The 19,809-nt window shown below is 34.4% G+C and overlaps 4 protein-coding genes across 9 annotated transcripts; 1 reads left to right on the forward strand and 3 right to left on the reverse strand.

Moving 5' to 3' along the window:
- Positions 1-8,087: 8,087 nt before the first annotated feature.
- Arf79F (ADP-ribosylation factor 1) lies at positions 8,088-11,939 on the reverse strand. 4 transcript variants are annotated; one of them, XM_029312598.2, is made up of 5 exons: positions 11,827-11,939; positions 10,362-10,528; positions 9,957-10,066; positions 9,643-9,768; positions 8,088-9,561 (listed from the first exon to the last, which is right to left on the reverse strand). In XM_029312598.2, the coding sequence occupies exons 2-5, from the start codon at positions 10,507-10,509 to the stop codon at positions 9,397-9,399; spliced, it is 549 nt and encodes a 182-aa protein (XP_029168431.1). In that variant the 5' UTR covers positions 10,510-10,528; positions 11,827-11,939; the 3' UTR covers positions 8,088-9,396. The 4 variants fall into 4 exon arrangements, with proteins under 4 accessions (XP_029168431.1, XP_029168434.1, XP_029168433.1 ...); XM_029312601.2 differs by having other exon boundaries at positions 11,894-11,912; XM_029312600.2 differs by lacking the exon at positions 11,827-11,939 and adding an exon at positions 11,592-11,820.
- A 924-nt stretch (positions 11,940-12,863) lies between these two features.
- On the forward strand, positions 12,864-18,051 carry LOC114938604 (tRNA (cytosine(72)-C(5))-methyltransferase NSUN6). The gene is made up of 8 exons (XM_029312590.2): positions 12,864-12,987; positions 15,317-15,670; positions 15,752-15,877; positions 16,173-16,368; positions 16,450-16,612; positions 16,806-17,016; positions 17,231-17,524; positions 17,602-18,051. Exons 2-8 carry the CDS (start codon positions 15,542-15,544, stop codon positions 17,881-17,883), a joined length of 1,401 nt encoding a protein of 466 aa, XP_029168423.1. The 5' UTR covers positions 12,864-12,987; positions 15,317-15,541; the 3' UTR covers positions 17,884-18,051.
- On the reverse strand, positions 13,260-16,643 carry LOC114938607 (rac GTPase-activating protein 1-like). Of its 3 annotated transcripts, XM_029312596.2 has the most exons (7): positions 15,329-16,643; positions 15,091-15,127; positions 14,907-14,983; positions 14,505-14,686; positions 14,275-14,435; positions 13,739-14,125; positions 13,260-13,661 (listed from the first exon to the last, which is right to left on the reverse strand). In XM_029312596.2, exons 3-7 carry the CDS (start codon positions 14,941-14,943, stop codon positions 13,544-13,546), a joined length of 885 nt encoding a protein of 294 aa, XP_029168429.1. In that variant the 5' UTR covers positions 14,944-14,983; positions 15,091-15,127; positions 15,329-16,643; the 3' UTR covers positions 13,260-13,543. The 3 variants fall into 3 exon arrangements, with proteins under 3 accessions (XP_029168429.1, XP_029168430.1, XP_029168427.1); XM_029312597.2 differs by lacking the exon at positions 15,091-15,127; XM_029312594.2 differs by having other exon boundaries at positions 14,907-15,164.
- LOC114938606 (uncharacterized) lies at positions 16,725-19,672 on the reverse strand. Its single transcript, XM_029312591.2, has 6 exons — positions 19,610-19,672; positions 19,340-19,472; positions 19,013-19,274; positions 18,730-18,848; positions 18,440-18,664; positions 16,725-18,381 (listed from the first exon to the last, which is right to left on the reverse strand). The coding sequence occupies exons 1-6, from the start codon at positions 19,627-19,629 to the stop codon at positions 18,202-18,204; spliced, it is 939 nt and encodes a 312-aa protein (XP_029168424.1). The 5' UTR covers positions 19,630-19,672; the 3' UTR covers positions 16,725-18,201.
- Between the last annotated feature and the right edge of the window lie 137 nt (positions 19,673-19,809).

Below are 19,809 nucleotides of genomic sequence, written 5' to 3' on the forward strand. Positions count from 1 at the left end.
GTCGTGCGTCGCGTCGCGACTCTATCTATCCTCTATCCTTCCTCGAGATCGCTCGAGATTACGCGCGCGCGATCGCGAGATTGCAGAAATCGGGCTAGGACCGACTTTCGGACCGCGCCGCGCGAGGTGCCGTTTGAATTTCAATCGCGGCCTGCCGCACCCAACTATGTATATATCCGAACGCTTTTCCACTTCCTTCTCCTCCACTCGACACCTTTGCCAACGAAAGAGATACCCCATCTCTCTCCCTCTCTCTCTCTCTCTCTATTTTATATATACGCGTACGATGTCGCGCGCTTGCTCTTTTCTTTTAATAGTTTTTAGCCACGCGCTCTCCGAAAAAAAAAAAAAAAAAAAAAGGAAGCGCATGTGACAGCTTTCGGACGTTCGCTCGTATATATTATATATCCACGAGCGTAACGGGGGTTAATCGAGAAAAGTCGCGCGTTACTTCGATTGCGCGCGCTACGGTGGGTGTAGCGGGTGTAGCGAATCGCCGCGCCGTCCGGCATTCGAGAGGTGTGCGAGGCAACGCCAGGCGTGTGGGTGCGCCATCCCCACTCGCGCGTGCGAGCTAAACTGTATGTTCAACTGCGCGCCGCGCCGCGCCGCGATGGGCAGCGCAAAAGTCACCGACGTCCGCTATCTGTTTTATGGAGAACGGACGTCTCGCCTGAAATATTTCACGCCGCTGATGAAGAATGAAGCGCGACTGCAAAACTATTTATTTTTTCCTCCCAGAAATAGAATAGGAGAGAGAGAGAGAGAGAGAGAGAGAGAGAGAGAGAGAGAGAGAGAGAGAGAGAGAGAGCTATTATCCCAGTTTGAATATGTAATAATGGTTTACTTTTTGATAATCTGTATACTACTATTTAATTGCATATTTGAAAAAGTTTCATCGTTCAAAAATATAGAATAACGACATGCGATGTACAGATTTCGAAAAAGAGACTGTAAGAAGAAAAGTAGGGTGAAACGCGAAGGTGAGGGAAAAAATGGAGTCTATATATAAAAGAGAAGCTACGCGTGTGTGTATTCGTTGCGATTAAAGGCGGCAGAGGATAATGCTTTCGCGCAGATTCCACGTGATATACCTGCGCGGCATTCTTCGTCCTGTGAGGTATTAAGCCGGATGCACATTCGTCATGTTCCCTGTATTCGTTTCTTAGAAAAATATATCTTCCACCTTGAAACGAATTTTACGGCAGATTTTGTTGACGATCCCCTCATTCGATTTGACAGGCCCTCTCTCTCTCGCGCGCGCGTTCTATTTCTATTTCTATTTATGGATAATCTCGACGTCCCGTCGACGTCGCGTCTTCCTCTTCTTGGATCAAATTGTTATTTTCGTCAATTAACTGGACAAATGTCGTTTGACAAAAGGAGAGAAAGGAAAAAGAAAAAAGTGGCAAAGGTATGTCGCACCCCTGCGCTTTTATCGGCGATGCGCATCGCATCGCATCGCGCGACGAGACCAAGATGTTTGCGCTCCCTCTCGCCATCTCGTCCATCTATCCTCCGTGTCCGACGTATAAAACTCGACACTCTCCACCTTTCCTCGGGATATCTCCGATCGCGAAATAAAACGAAAAGAACCGCGACTCGGATCGCGACTTCCAATTTCGCCGGCGATTCACGTCGTCATTGTAAGCAAGCGCTAGGCTACCAAGAGGCTCAAATAAGAAGAAATCGCAATCGTTTCAGAGTATCATCAGTCGCTATTGTAAGACTGTACGATGGAATTCTGACGGTGCATTTTGCATTTTCATACAACACAAATATAGCGTTCGCGACCGGGGGAAAAAGAGAAGAGACGAGACGAGACGAGACGAGACGAGACGAGACCAGAGCGAGATGAGTGAGTAAAGAAGGAAAGATATGTGCTCCATAAATAGGAGCAAAAGGAAGAAGAAGCTTAGATCGAGTTGAAAGAAAGGTGCCGCGCGCGTCTAGTCGCGCGAAATGACGTTCACTATTCATAATCAAGAATGACAAAATGGATCGTCGGCTATGCGCGCGAGATTTAGAGAAAAGTAGAAGAAAGAGAAAGAGTAACGAGTTTTATTCAAAGCAACGGATGTAACGCTTTATCGAATTCGGTCGCGCCAATTTTTTCCCTTATTGTAGTCGTGTTGAACAATAAATAATATACATCTTTTCTTGGCAAACCGCGAAAGAGACTTGAAACGCATCGAGTCAAACGACAAAGAAGCACACACAATACTCATTGTCGTGACGCGATTGTAAGGAATGTGGAAAAGATTTTACAACCAAGTATTTCGAGTTATTGTATAGTCGTGGCGTATTTAGGATAGAGGATATAGAAACGCGTCGACCAAATCCAAATTTTCCAAAGAGCATCGAAAACTGTGTCAATAAATGTTCATATTTGTATTTTTTATTATCCGTTCCATTATCGTAATATTTGGATCCATCAAATTTTAACATTTTTCATAAAAAATATATCTTACTGCGGGCGTAAATTTGTGAAAAGTCACATAGTATATGTGTGCGTCAAATTAAATATCAAATACACTAAGAATATATATACATACATATATGTGTGTGTGTGTGTGTGTGTGCATATGTGTGGACGAATAGGCGAGCGATAGCGCGTTATTACCAATTACGACAAAGACGCGATGTAAAAACGATCCTCGTCATTTGCATTCCAAGATTAAAGATAATGGAGCGATGGATATTTTGAACTATATATAAATTGTCGATCGAGCGACGAGATAACACAGATGCTATACGAACGGTAGGAAACGCGAATGCGAGCGGTCGCGTTAAATTAAACCTAAGGTCACCTCGACCTCAGACAGCGATATATCGAGAGCCGTCTGTCCTATACTATAGATCGTAAGAGAGGAAGCGCTCGCGATCGAGCTTTTCCGCTTCCTGTCAATCTCGACGCTTATTGCGCGATCGAGAAGAAAAAACTCGCCGTCATCGCGTCGTTTCAATATCGTCCATTTTCTCAAACACATTTTCGCTACAGAGATTTCAATTTTCACGCCAATTATTCCGTGTATCGATTTTTCCTCGAATAATTCAAAGTGGGAGAAAGAGAGACGCGCGTATATATCTAATATACATATATACCTGTAAGCCTATATCTAGCCGTATGTCGAGTCTAGCTGTATATTTATAGTCGCTATACGTACCTTACTTGACGCAATTGACGAAAAAAATGGCTTTGGAAAACTATACTTGGGAAATACTGGATTTGACGTCGATATTCTCGCCAAACACAAACCCACACTTTCCTCTCCGGAGCCGTGTAACGTCGCGCGATAATTTATTATTCATCAATCTCTGATGCAAAAAATACTGAGAAGAGATGTCGATGCGCTCTTTAGTATTTAACAAAATTATTGTGTCTTATCGGCACAGGATGATTTATAATACTTAACTTTGTCTTCTCATAATTCCAATATCCGATGCAAAGTCACATTTCAACTGCTGCAATAAAGGTTCTTTTACAAATGACAAAGGGAATTCTGATCATTATGCTGAGACACGTAAACCTTAGATTCATAATAATATAAAAATGCTGTCCTTCTTTAAGGATCTTTTTCTTCCTAGAAATGTTTCTTATATAAGGCGCCGCCTTTCGAATCTGCGTGCGATATTCGCTCTCGAGGCTATACAGATATCTTACTGATATTATTTACGAATCAGATGGAAATGTTTGCTACATCTTTTCTAAATAAAAACATTTATAAATATATTGTTTGCTTCAACAATAAGTTATTAATTTTTTCTACATTTTAAAATAATAGAAAAATTAAAATATATCTCAGCCAAGTCTTGTTGCTTTTTAAAATCCTTTCTTTATTTCTATTTTATAAATATATATATATATATATATATATTACGTATTAAAAATAAGCGAGCTCTTTGGATACTTAAATAAATTTGCCCGTTACTTATTTGCTCTTATGAATATCTCTCATATTATTCTTGCTACGAGTCGTATGTCTCAAGTTTTTTGTAAATTTTATTTTTATAGAAAGAATCCATGTTTCCTTATATTCTTATAAAGATTTCGCGCTTTATGAAAAGGCATGTATATTGTATTTTATATAGAGGCGAATTGAGAGTCGGTGATGCGATTGATCTCTCAAATCATTGCCAAGAAATATATTGTCTGTCATTGAGAAAAATTTTACAAATTTCAAAACGGATACCAATATTTTATTTCTCCATAAATATTTTTATATACCAATGTATCTATATATATATATATTTCTCTTATTTCTGGAAAAACATTTTTCCTTGGTTTTTTTACTCACACGTTTCTATTAACGCAAAGAGATCGCGACGGCAATAATAAACGATGAAGCGCATAATTGTAGTTACATAGATTTCTAATGGCAAGCATGTGCGAGGAGAAATACATGTCATATATATACGTTTCTTGCGCGTATATATAAACAGACTATAATAATATTACACTATAAATACACATCTTGACGGCGAGACCGTACGCAGGCGCCGGCGCCGACACCGGCGCCATGCCGACCGTGTATGTACATACACTATGTACGTTACATACGTCCTGTACTCCTTTTTATTTACCTCTTTGTCCCTTCTCTCTTTTCCTTTATCTCAGCAACCGTATCGTATTGCACCCGTATTGTATCTTTCGCTTTTCTCTTATCGCGCGCTCGTCTCTTCTCTCTTTCCTTATCTCTGCATTTCTTCAGAGTTTGCACATTATTCGTATCGTTGCAAAATTTACGTTGCAGAATTTGGCAAAAGTTGTCGCATATATTTTTTTATCCGACGCAAAACGAGATCGAACAATAATTAAGGCGGGACGATATTATGTAAAGATATAAGGAACACTATATATACTTTATATATTTACGTTTCCCTTATCCACTTCAGAATCGAATAGATATATCTCAGATAACACCACGTCTAAAATGCACGCATAAGACATCTTTACGAAATCTTATATGATATGATATCCCAGAGACATTTAAAAAATACCTTTAGACCTTTGGTGCTGTCTGGGATTGGACATAACAGATCTCGGCGCGCCTGTATTATTATTACTTCATCATTATACTCAAACCGGAGCTATATCAGCTCTGTGCGAGTTATATCACTTGTGTGCAAAGTCATGCGACGTGGCGCCAACATTCCCATCATTTAACGACACGCGTGCGCCTATACTATAAAATGTCCAGATATCAACGCGGGCGTTTTACCTTGCTTGGCGCGCGCATATATATATATATATATATATATATATATATATATATATATATATATCTACCATGACACAAGAGACTGCACGCAGATAAATTATATGCATGCACACGTTTAATACGACCTGAAGATAGAAATGCTATTTGTCGCCATTCGAATAAAAAAATGTGCGCGCAGGTTTAATAAATGTACTTATAGGAATGCCGCATAATCAGCTATTAATTCACGCCGAACAGTCGTAACGCGAATATATACGATTAAACTCGACTGGTTGCGACGAGACGCGCAGCAAGAAAAAGCGGCACCTTTCTTCGTCTCTGTAAATATATATTCCGTGATTGATATTTAAATTTTATAGCTTTTTCCGATTAGAATTTATGATAATCATATGATAATCGTGGCGCCACGAGAGTCGCGGATACTTGCAGTGTCGTCGTGATCGCTGCAATAATAGTATTGCGACTCTGTAAAGAGTGTAAAGAAATGCGAACCTTGGCCGTTTACGATGGATCTTGTGAGAAACGTTGAAAAAAATACCGAGAAAAATATGGATAACAAAAAACAAGCAAACTTTTCTTTTCTCGTAACTGCGCGCGAGAGAATAATTTAATATGTTTAGTCCTAAGTAAACAGCATTTGTGGATTAGAGAATAGGTCGCGAGATTTTTGCCGTGTTATTTGCTGCTACTATTAAATTTCCCATGTAATGTAAGCAATGTTATAAAGTTGATAATTTACAACCAAATGTTAAATGCTGCGTCGGGCGCTCAATCAGAACAGAACTTATATATAATATCTGCTCATACGCCATATTGTTAAAGTCAAAATTGATAAGCCAAAATTGTTGTTTTTTGTGCAAATCAACCATTATATATATATATATGTAATTTTTCTAATTGAAAATTTAAATGGCAAAGGACATGTATGTTATTTCATCAAAATTATATATGGGGTCGTAACAATGATTTTGTCTAACAATTATTCAATTTAAATTGAAATCAATTGCAGAAAGAGTTTATAGTATGTGCATGATGAGCACATACAATTAGCGGAAATGAATTAAATGATACATATGATAATGATTGGAATGCGTGAGACAATTGCATCATGTCTGGTCAGAATCGCAGTCATAAAGGCAGATATGATTTACATACATATGTCACAACCTGTGTATCAAATGACAACGATATACCTTCATATAGATAGCAAATTTGATATTCCCTGTTATCAATTATATCAATCGCTTGCGGGCACATTTAGGAATAGATGCTCACAGTTTAGGAAATAATAAATAAATTGAGCGTATAATTAGCAGACATTAATTCTCGACAAAACGTTTTTATTAATTAACGTTAAATTATTTGGGAAGCACGTCTGTAATGCTTTTGACGTTTGGGAAATAATTTATTTTATTTGAAAATCAAGTTTAAAGTACGCTTAATTAGGTCGGATTTACACCTGACAGAAAAACAGAAGCCAATCAGAACTCGCTTTGGTTAGTAAGTTTACTATCACCAAGTTTACTATACTTATAGTAAAAGCTTACTATCAGCGCGATTCTGATTGGTTTCTGCTTTTCTGCCAAGGTATGAATTCGGCCTATTATACTAGTACGAAAAAAAAAACTACAAAATACAAGAGTAATAAATATGATAAATTAATCAGAGAATTTTAATACGCAACTGACGAATTAATGTGAGCTATCGCGGATCTTGTCCATCTAGCTTCGTATCTGACTTATGCATTCGAATCCAAATTATTATCTAATAAAAAATTAATTATTAAAAAGTAAACTATTATATTTCCCAAATATGTTGAAAACATTATTATAGGCGCATTCTCAAATAATTTTATATATCAATAAAAGTAAAAAAAAAAAAAAAATTAAGTTGTCTGCTAACTATACGCTCAATTTATTTTAATTAATCATAAAACTATTATTTTCTAAACTATGAAAATGTGTGCTCAAACAATTCCCAAGCGATTGATGTAATAGACAATCGAGAATATCAAATTTGTCTGCCAACTATTTAAAGATCAACGATATCTATAAAGATAATGAGAACCCTAGCAAGCTTGATTCGCCAGAGTTACCATATGTATATTCAGAGAGATAACTCTCTGGTATATTTTACCGAGTGAAAGGGATGATGATCGACTGTTGCATCGCAAAAATTATAATCGGCATACGATAACCAGCTTGTAATATCAAATTTTCTATCCTTTTTTTTCCACGAAACATATATTTTTAAATTTTTCATATAAACTGCATAATTCTTGATAGAGTGTGTATTACCTCGGTAGATTGCATAAATATAAAAATTATTTCATTTTTTTAATACTTAGACATATTTTTCATTTTAATTTCTTGAAATCATATATATACATACAAATATAAATTAAATTTTTATTGTGTTGGAAAAATTATCCAATTTTCCACCATAAATGTGTATTAACACACAAGTCTATACAAGACTGCCAGTTAAAGTGTCAACGCAGTTGACGTAATTAGACGATATATTATTGATGATTAATTGTAAGAAATTTTGGTATAAAATAATAATGCGGATCCCAAGCCTGCCATTTCTCCTGCTGAATAGCTGTATAATGTTTTTAGTAGCAAATTTGGGTGTTTATGATCGTGAGTATAGAGTATCATCGTCTCGGTAACATGCGCCCGCACGTTAAAAGTATGAAAATGATCGAAGACTGCTCGAATTACAAGAACATCTGTTTTTGTTATCCCCTTGAGAGAAACTGAAAACTTGATTCTTCGTCATATATCAACACGCGCGAAATCTCCGATAAGAATCAATCGATTTGATTAAAGAGACTATTCGTTGGCAAATAACATATAGACTACGTAAAGCACAATTACAATATATTTCACAAATTGTTTAAACATTCATACATAATTATATGAATTTTCGCATATGACGAAAAGGCGATTCAATGAAATTAGGGGAAGGATTATCTCGTAAAAACAATGTACCTCAAAGACAGGAAAAATGTTAGGACATCGAAGAACGATCGCGAATTAGCGTCGTGATCATCTGGCGTATATAACATATAACGCCAGGATGTAAGTCCAAAGTATTGGATTCCAGTAGTTGCGAGGCCTGAATCTCTTGGCTGACAGCTCCAACCTTTCTAAATTAATTCCGAGTCTCTGAATTTTTTCGTCACATTCACTGCACAATTTCGGAATGTGTCGACGATATATACTCTAATTTATCTTACCGAGGTGCAATAAATAAGTGTGATATCTCCTCTATAGTGAGATATACATAGTTGGATAACTATAAGTTGGATGGGGCGGGCAGGTGAGAGAAGGAGGAGGATGCATACCTGCCGCAACCAACTAGTGAAATAACCATCCGCGTATAGCTTCTGTTTCCCCAAGTTTTCTATCGCCGAGAACTTAAGGAAAAAAAAAATTTGCATATAACTATAAAATATAGAGTTAGTCATTGCACCGTTTGCTGCAATCACTTTCTGCGTTTTCGTATCAGCCGTCCTGGGCCGAGATGAGAGCGACTTTTGTAAATGTAGTGTGGACAGAGCAACATTCTCTTGTCTACTGATCACATTTTATCGTATTTATATAATGTAATGTACAATATGCAGCTACATTATGATAATCGGTATGTCCAACGCATTCAAAACTGATAACACTGTGGGTACTTTATTCTTGTTTTTCATCGTTTGGAATTTTTTTTATCGAAGGTATCATTTAAATTATTCATTAATTAATGTGTATCGTATGTTTCAGAGTTAGGTACTTTAATATAATTACTTCAAGTTCTCCACATTTTCGTGGCATCTCTGTGTAAAAAGTTGTGTAACTATAATGCTAATATAATAATAATAATAATAATAATAATAATAATAATAATAAGATTTGCGCAAGGCAATAGTCCGGTGTGGCCGTTCGATCGTGTGCCCACGGCCCCGCTTGCTCACTCCTCTCCCCCCGAAAAACTGCCGACACAGACAATTCTCAGTAATAAACCTTCTATATCCACCATTCAAGATCAAAGAGACCTTGCAGTTAATATTTTGTTTCTTATAATGTTACTCATTTATCGCAAAGAGCCGAGGGGGGACAGGTGTGCAGCTATTTTTGTATGATGTTAATGTAGCAACTAGAATGTTGACAGAATAATTTCCCAATTAGCGGTTGGCATTTTTTAGCTGATTGGAAAGCCAATCGAGGCCTTCGTAAAGTCCGTCCCCACTTGTGGCACACGTTGCTTGGATATACCAATTACGATTACGTAGAGAATGTAATCCCAACTTATCAGTGATCTCTGCTGCGTTCATTGCGTTTGGCAGATCCTGTAATATTTTAATGTTCCTTTAATATCATTCATCGCTTAGATTTACGTGTATTCGTAATGTTTGACTCAATCTACTCACTTGTTTGTTAGCAAATATGAGGAGTACCGCATCTCTCAGTTCATCTTCCGCGAGCATTCTCATCAATTCTTCGCGTGCTTCGCCAATACGTTCCCTATCATTACTATCAACGACGAATATCAAACCCTACAGTAAATGTAACGTTAAAGACAAAGGGTAACAAAGTAAAATTTATATATAATCAAAATATTCACGCGTGATAATACTAATCAACCATCTAATGAAAATGATCAAGTTGAGGAATAGCGCATACTTTTTAGGTAATTAGGCGCATTAGAATCAAAAACGCAATTTTGTTCATATGAAATACATACTTGCGTATTCTGAAAATAATGTCGCCAGAGTGGTCTTATTTTATCTTGGCCACCTACATCCCATACGGTGAAACTTATATTCTTATACTCAACTGTTTCTACATTGAAACCTAAAAAAAAAAATTTACACACATGATATTCCGTTATCTCTTATACTTGTAAATACACATTATTACATAGACTGATACAAAAGACTGCTGCAAAATATGCCATCAATTTTACTTTAGTAAATATTGTACATTTTATTTATTTATTACTGTTTCAAGATGCCATAATTACTGTCGTAAAAGAAATAGACAAATAAGACCAAATAGATTTGCACAATATTTGTTTCCTTTCTTTTTAAACTAATGCTTTATATTTTTCGACATATAATGGAAAGACATAAAAGACGATTGTACTTACCTATAGTAGGAATTGTAGTAACAATTTCCCCTAATTTTAATTTGTACAGTATTGTGGTTTTACCTGCTGCATCAAGACCCACCATCAAAATTCTCATTTCTTTTTTGCCAAAGAGGCCTTTGAATAATGTTGCAAACATATTCCCCATGATTGATTAGTCAGAGGATCTGAAAAAACAAAAACAAAATACACATATTATAATATGATTAAAAGATACGATTCTATATTTATAAAATGCACTATTGTCTTTTTCTCGTAAACATATATATTATTGCTCTATATATAGTGAGAAATTTAAAATCATCTCTTCTGTACTATACTTAAACTTTGACGATACACATGTGTATGTATGTGTGTGTTGGTGTGTGTGTGTGTGCGTGTGTGTGACATTATCAAGCAATACAAAATATGATGCAAGTATATGATACTGTTGCGCATTAATAGGAATATATATGCAACTTTTAAATCGTAGAGATAAATTTTGTTTCAGGAAATAAGAAATTTATAGATATTATTCAGTCCGTGTAAACTGTGCGAGTAGCGTGAGGAAAAACAAAGAAAGATATATTTATATGCCAAAACTATACATGTATATAAATGCCTTCTAATAATCGCGATGATAAGTCAAGTCACAAAACAAAGTCGCATATATCAAGATGTATTTTTTTTTTTTTTTTTTTTTCTTTTCAACTCTCCCCGAGTGCACGAGAAGAAAGCCGAGGTTTCCCTCAGGGGAATATTAGGGGGGGAAAAAAATGTGGAAGGACGAGAGATCGCACGTGGACGAAGGAGAAAAAGGTCGCGGGCGATCGAGGACGGCGCATATGTACGTAGTATACACGTAATACAAGAATGCTCCGGTCGCGGCATACCTTCGCGCGTACACACATATACATATACGCGCGCGTACACAATATACATGGTTGCGTGGCGTCTCGCAAAAGCCTCGCAAACTAACCTGACCGCGAATTAAAAAGCACGAGACGAGAAGCACGGCATCGAATGATTTTGGACACGGCCGGAATCGTATGTTCGATTCTCGTCGCTGTAGAGATGGAGGGAAAAAAATCAAAGAGAAAAAAGGGTCATGCACGCACGAGATGCTCACGCTGCCCGCTATCGATTCTCATTTTAATACATCGCTATGATTATCGGACTGGCATACCCTTCGGGGATCGCTATAGACTTCTTTTCGTTGACGATCTATGCAGTTTTAAAGGATGTTCGTACTATTTAAAAGGCCAGTGGAGCGTGATACTGCTCGCGAGGCGAGGCGGAGACGGAGGATTATTGTGCGGTTTGTGAAGCCACTGCGTACACCCGGTTGTCTGTCACCTTCGACCTACTCCCCAGCGGAATCGTCAAGCGGTTCCCCGCTCAAATATCCATTACCCAACGATTCGCCCTTACTATCGAGTTCTCTGACAATGCTACGTTGCACATATACGCCACTTGCGTTACTTACGTTTCAGTAAAAAAGATTATTTTCACGAGAAACGATAAAACATAAAACCAACACTCTCGAAAAGTACCGTATGTCAAAATGGCGGACGTGAAAAGGATTCATGCCTTATGCCACGTATAGGGTCATCGAGCCGTCGCGATTGGCTCGATGAGTCACGTGACGAGTCGACGATGGAAATTAATACCGCTACGCGAATATTCCGACAGATGGCGACTTTAAATCGGAAATTTCGAAATTATATTATGCGCGAGTATATGTATGCGGGCTTCGTATGTCGACAAATCGCTTTTAATTGATAATATATGGAGATGTGTATGTATGTATGTATGTACATAGATACATATACGTGTACGTGGGTATGTAGAACAGGAGCAAATGTGTAGAATATTTATGCGATTAATTTCCTGCATTAAAGATGCTCGTAAAATGGAATGGTAATTGCAATCGAAATTAGATTTTAGCCAAGAAAAAAAATATATATATTTATATATATATAGACTTATTTTTACTCATTAACTTTTATGTATTCCGCTCAATAATAACATTATTATTATATAAATAATAGAGAACATATCCTGTTCGATCATATTTCGATTGCATTTAGCGGATTTAACACTTGGGCAACATTACTAGATTTTTCAATGTCATTCTACTCTAATTGGCTGGATCTGAAAGTAGAAACCAATCACGTTCGAGCGATCGAGTCTAAATGTGGCCGGATCTACAACAGGTGTAGCAAGCTCTAAGCTTTAAGAAATTCACCAATCACAGTCAAGAATGAGGGGAATAATCGACTGTGATTGGTCAATTTCTTGAGACTTAAAGCTTACTACGCCTATTGTAGACCCTTATACCGACCCAAGTTTTTCCACTACATCAACCAATCAACAATCAATTTTATGTTGAATTTTTGCAACATGGATGATAGCGGCTGCCTCCTATTGGATATCCGACTGTCATATGTGCTCGGACTGCATTATAGATTGAAATAGCAAATTGACCAATCGGATGAAATACTATGACCACGTGTTACGAAAGAAGAAAGATAGAGAGAGAGAGAGAGAGAGAATGCGCGCGATCGAGAAAGGAGCGAAAAAATTAAAAACATCGAATAGACGCGATTAGAGCGCGAGAACCGAATCGATTCCAGATTGTGAAAAGGTAATTCCTCGGAAAATTTTAGAAATCAATTAATGTGCCAAATATTTCGTAATGTCGATTTCAATCAAACTTGACGAACACGTTAATTCAACTCACATGAAGGAGTTGATTCTAACCTCATAATGTAACAAATTCATCGAAAGAATTTATTTTTCTTTAAATATCGCAGTAATTGAGATGATTATTTAATCTGACTGTGATCCATGGAATCCATATATTATTTAATACTGACGTATAGCGATTGAAAAACACAATTATGTAAAAATGCTACACATTTATTAAATATATACTTCCAATACAATATCCTATTTTAAATTTTTAGGACATTTTACAATACATAATTATACATTTATAAAATGTTATATAAGATTAATAAGATTTAATTGGATTAAACGGCGTACAAAAACAGCGTGTCTTATTTTTGTCGATATTACTTCACTGCTGAGTAGCAAATTTTGAAGCATTGGTTTTATTTTTTGTCGACCTAAAAATCTTGCAATAATTATATAAAAATATTAAATTAAAAAAAAAGTTATATAGTAATACAGATACACTATTATATTGGTGGTTCTTCACAAACACATGAAAACGAAAGAATAACTTGCATCTTGCATTCTGCGTGACACACAACAGGGCAACTTCTGCATCTCAGTATTATCTTCCCAAATCTGATTCTGATACGAAACGGAAAGAAAATTATGTAGCTTTGCATTACATCTATATGTTACAAGTTACTTTTAATCGATATTACCTTTTATTACATAAAATGCATGTTTCTGGTTTAATAACTATTTTTGATACAAAACTATGATTTGCAAATGTTTCTGTATTCAACAATTTAGAATCAGTATTTTTTTTATTAGATGTAACTTGGATTTTAAAAGGTGCAGTGTGGGTATCATCATTTATCTTAACTCTTGTACTGGTTGTTACTCTATCAATTGAGTTAAATTCTGCAACTTTATCTAACGTGCTGCATTGTCCATTCGCGGAATTATCATCGTCAAGTTTGTAATCTCTCCTCATTTTCTGTTTTTGTATAATAGCATCGGTGTTCAAGTCATCTTCTGATTTGGATAAACAGTTTAAGTCGCTTAATATTGAACCTGTAGAATCCATTTCTGCTATTGTGGTCAGACTATAAATTATTAAATTATTAAATGTAAACTGTGGAATTATATCATCTATATATCAAATATATATCAGATATTGTATAACGAGTATTATATAAATATCAAATATATACATATATGTATACGAATAGTTATACAAAATAGGTGTACTTACTATCCATTGAACTGTTTGTCTTGGCCATATTGAATATTATTATACATCCTGATTTCAAACATAGGTTTGACAAGAAATTGTAGTTTCTTTTTTATTTCTTCATCCAACTTTACTTGTCCATCATGGAATAACACTTTTCTAGTTGTATTAATTTGATTTTCCTTTTAAACAGAGATATATACATATATATCAAATGGTAGAATGTTAAATTTTAATAGTAATTAACTTACTAGTAAATTTTTATAGTGCTCAACTACACGACGTTTACGTTTTTCATCCTCCAAATTTTTTCTAGCATGATATAATTTCTGATTAAGATTTGCAGTCTTTTGATGAGCTTTGTGTAAATCTAGACAAAGTTGTTGATATTCTTGCAAAGGTAGATATTTCATTTGTGGCACATTAGTAGAAACTGCATTAAATACATTAATGTATCATATTATCATGTATGTATAGACTTATACATTATAAAATATAAAGAGCTACATAATACATCAAAAATTTGAATTTATTTAAATAAATTTAGATTGATGTCTTTTTGTGTACGATTTATCTCATACAGTCATTTTTAATTTTAAATCAAATTATCTTATAACAAACATGCATAACAAAGAAAGAAGCCAATTACAAACCTTCATGTAACTCATTGTTGTTTGCTAGAGATGACATGTTTCATAAATATTGTCAAGCATCAACTGTTCCTTTGTTCCTTTATTATGTTATTAAAAGCAAAAGTCGTGTAGTTATTGGAAAAATGAAAATTTGAATATTTTTGTGTGAAAGATGTCGACAATTTCTGTTATAAGATTCGTTTACCTTCCAAAATCATTTAAATCTTTCAATCTTGTCAAGTCTTGCCAATTATAAATGGAAAATTTCTAGTTAATTATCTAATAATATTTCCAAAAAAAGATTGTTTTTTTTCTCCCACTTTCTTATTTTTACTTGCGTGCACACACTCACAACACACACACACACACACACACACACACATATATATATATATTCTTTCTACTCTTTTTTTTCTCTTTCTGTTTTTCAGAATTATACATACTTTGGTGCTATATATCGAGATATGAGACTGGATATAAAATACATTATACCAAAAACTGCTATGTCACTTTATTATATATTGTTCAACAGTTGAAGAGCAATTATATCCTGATCTTACATTTTTTATGGAGATTGTAAATACAAGTTGTTGAACGCACACACGCACACGGAAAAAAAGGGGGAAAAGGATAATATATACATACCTATACATATAATGTTAACACAGTCATTTAATTTCGGAGAAACGCCGTTTAAAAATAAATCTGAAATACATGACGAATTAATAGCAGATTTAGGAAAAGTTATCACTAACAATGGACATTTACAAAAATGTGAACTTCAGGTATTTTTGTAACTTTTTTTTACTACATTTTTATATGTATAAAGTAAAATATGTTTTCTACAACGAAGAGAAAAATTATAGGAAAAAGTCAATGCTCTCTGCAAATGGATGTGTACAACACCTAAAAAAAGTATTTATAGACTAGATCATTTAACAGATCAACAATATACAAACAATCTGCAGAAACTATGTAAAGCATTGAAACAGGTATGTTTAATAGGTAACAATTAACGTAATAGTTATGATAATTTAATCATTTTAACAGCATGTGCTATAATGTCATTACGAAATCATAACAAGCAGCAATATATTTTTTAATTAAACTCTGCATTATTTTTGAATATTTCTAGTATATTGAGATTTATTATTTTTCTCTTCTTAGATTTTATTAATTACAAAAAACAAATATTTTTTTTGGCTTGAATATTTGATATTCTTATTTAACTATCTTACACATCTGTTTACATGAGAGTTTTACATGCTTTACATGCAATAATATTAGGTTGATAAACCAGATCCATCTGTTCACTTTTTACCCGATCTTCCAAATGGGATAGTCGCTGTTGATAATTGGAATTCATCGGTATGTCTTGATTTAAAAAGATATCCACAGGAGATCATTGTTGATGCTGTATGTGGTGCGGCTGTATTAAGAGGATCTCACATTTATGCTCCTGGTGTTATTGGAATGCCAAATGGTAATCTTTGTGTACATAAAATACATAAAATTCTCTCTGTTAATTATGCATCCATAAGAATCTTGATTAAATTTATTCTAGGTTTAACCATTAATTGTAAAGTCAGCGTATTCGCTGACGTTACTGGTCATTGTAAAAAAGGTTTAATTAAACCATATCCAGATAATGAGAAAATGTACTTGGGTAATGGCATTCTTCGAAAAACTAGGAAAGAGTTATTTAGTAAAGATGCAAAAAATCCATGGTAAGAAACAATTGGTAATATATAAAAGAGAAGCTTACTCTTTATTATATATCATAGTTGAAGAATTTCTCCATTCGAACTATACAAATGCCTTTTTGCTAATATTTTGCGATTGTTTTATCATTACAAAATTGTTTATATCATGCATATATAATAGTATACCAAATGATAATGTCTCTAAATTGTCTTTCAGCGGTATCGCAATAATTATGACTGATGTAATCTCACGAGTTCCACAATTGAATACAGATAACGAATCTCTGAGACCATACGCATTGTTACAAAATTTGCCCTCTATTATATGCAGTCTAGTTTTAAATCCTCAACCAGGTGAGACAGTTTTGGACATGTGTGCTGCACCTGGTAATAAAACTACGCATATTTCGTTTCTTATGAAAGGACAGGTAAATAATTATTAAAGAAAAATAAATTACGAACAATAATAATACTGCAGACAACTGTCTTTTCTAGCTATCTTTTTTTAAAGTACTTTTGCTCGAATTGAAACTTGAGTACACGTTTATTTTTCGAAGTGAATGTAGAAAGTATATATAGATAATGTATTCACACACATTGTTCTTTTAATTATTATCTCTAATAATATATTGTAATTTTTAGGGTACAATAATAGCGTTGGAAAAAAATCCGGGAAAAGTGAACCGATTTAAGAAAACTTGTAATAATGAAAATATTAAAATATTTTGTTACGATGCTACAAAGGCTGTCGTCGAACAGTTTCCAGAGAATAGTTTCGTCCATACCAATGGACCACCGTTTGAACAGGATCACTTTGATCGTATTCTTTTAGATACTCCATGTAGCGCATTAGGTCAAAGACCACAATTGTATAATACAATCACGTTGGCGCAACTTCGTTCTTACATTCCCTTACAGCGAAATCTCTTTTCTGCCGTAAGTCAACAAGTTAGTTATCACGCACATTCATGGACATGTATAAATTTGGCTCTAATAAAAGCATTAACATATAGGCCGTTCGTCTTTTGAAACCAAACGGAATACTGGTGTATAGTACATGCACTGTCACAATAGCAGAGAACGAAGGAATCGTTGCTTGGGCATTAAAACAATTTCCAGAGTTAAAATTAGAATCCGTTAAAGATCGGATAAAAACGGATAAATATGGCAGTCAAGGATATACCATAGATGGTTTAACGAATGAGAATGCGAGAAAAGTACGTAGATTCGGTACTGAAAGTGTTGATTCTGTTGGATTTTTTATCGCATGTTTCAAAAAGTGTCAAAATGATTGAATGTATTGAAACTTTGTACTATACATGTAAGTAAATTAATTTGATATTGAAAAATAGAAACTTGAGTGAAAGATAGACCCGATAAATTTAATACGTGTGAGAATGAAATTTTGTTACCTTTATCAGCCCTCTATGTTAACAAATTGAATTAAAAGAATATTATACCTACTTCTTATACTTTACTATCGTTTGCGATTCCATCTCCAATGAGCTCTGTTGTTATTATGGAACAATTGTCGCAAATTGCATACAATGTCTCTTCCTGAGTTTACAGTGAGCGAAGAGAAAGAAGAGACAGAGAAAGAGAGAAGAGAATTATTAAAGAATAAGAAAAATATTGTAAAATTTTACTTTTTTCACATTATAATTTACGTGCATTCCGTGAGCATCGGGGAAAAAATAGATATATAGATATATATATTCTTGCGACTTTAGTGTAAAATATGCGGGCCACATAGCAAAAGATGGTAGAATCAGCATATTATCGTTAGTCACATCCTGAAATAAGATACAGTAATATTTATGATTGCTGTTTACGCAAGATATATCTTTATACCTCGATATGCATCGAGCACCAGTCGATTTCGCTCATAATGAAGAATCTTCCTTCGCCGCCGATATTTTTAACCATCAGAGATAAAATAACTTGTTGATCTAGGAGGCACTTTCCACATTCGAAGCTTTTTAATTTCTTGCAATACATTACACTCTCTTCAGATGTATTTGATATATCGTTGCTTCTTGTACCGAAAGTGTACCGAGACTGTGAATTTATTTTCTCCTGAGAAAAAAAGATGTGTGCAGATTATTCGATATATTATTAAAAAGGAAAACGAAGTTTTGTACCTTTTCATAGGAATTTATTTGTGTAAATGGAATTTCCACAAACCACTTTCTATCACTTTTTATCACGGTTTTTGCTCGAAGTTCTTTTCGCGGATATTGAAAATACGCGATAGTAGTCACTGTGACAGCAGTAGCATAAAACGATAAGTACATCAAGAAAAATGTCTATTTTGTACATACTTTATATTATTCTCGCACATTCTTAGTTCTGTTTGAAATTTTTTTTGCAAATAGGCAGCTTTTCTAAAAACCTATTCGAGAAACTTATGGGTATATCACTTACTTCGCAATATTGGTGAATCTCGACGTCCGCGCAATTTAATAATCACCGAACGTCCTTGTTGTACATTTATCATTAACATTTCTTCGGGTTCGTCCAAGATATCGCAACGAAAGAAAATAATCAATTTTACGTGCATTCCTGGGCAAATACCACTCTTTTGTCCTTTGTATTCAATCATGACAGTGAATCGTGAATATATAGGCCTTGCTGCTAATTGAAATCTGGCTAAAGATGTACTCACATTTTGTAGTATGACAACTTTCTATAATAAAGAATATGAGAATATTATCGTTTGAAAATTATATTTTATAATATACCTATATTTACCCTGTATAATTTATTCGATTCATAATTGTGAAATTCCACAGAATTAGGAATTGCAATCAAGATCCTTTTGGATAACTCTGTTTTTGAAATATTTCGTTTTAGTTGGTTAACCAAGACAATCGATTCCGTTTTTCTGAGAATAACAAAAAACGTGAATACAATATATGCATAATGTTGAATATGACATGGTATTCTTTAATAGAATTACGTGTACATATAAAATGTATGTAAATGAGAGAAAAGTAATGTATAACTGAGATAAATAAATACCTGTCATGAAATTTTGTCATGAGGATTATGCTCCTGATATAATAGGATATTTTAAATATAAAGTTTTAAAAATGAATTGTATTATAATATATATATATATATATATATATATATATATATATATATATATATATATATTATAGTCTTACACATTTATTATATAACTAAAAGCAATGTTTATACGTATATATATATATGCA

The sequence above is a fragment of the Nylanderia fulva genome, unplaced genomic scaffold (genome assembly GCF_048542155.1).
Source record: "Nylanderia fulva isolate GAGA-0341 unplaced genomic scaffold, ASM4854215v1 Scaffold48, whole genome shotgun sequence".
NCBI lineage: Eukaryota > Metazoa > Arthropoda > Insecta > Hymenoptera > Formicidae > Nylanderia > Nylanderia fulva.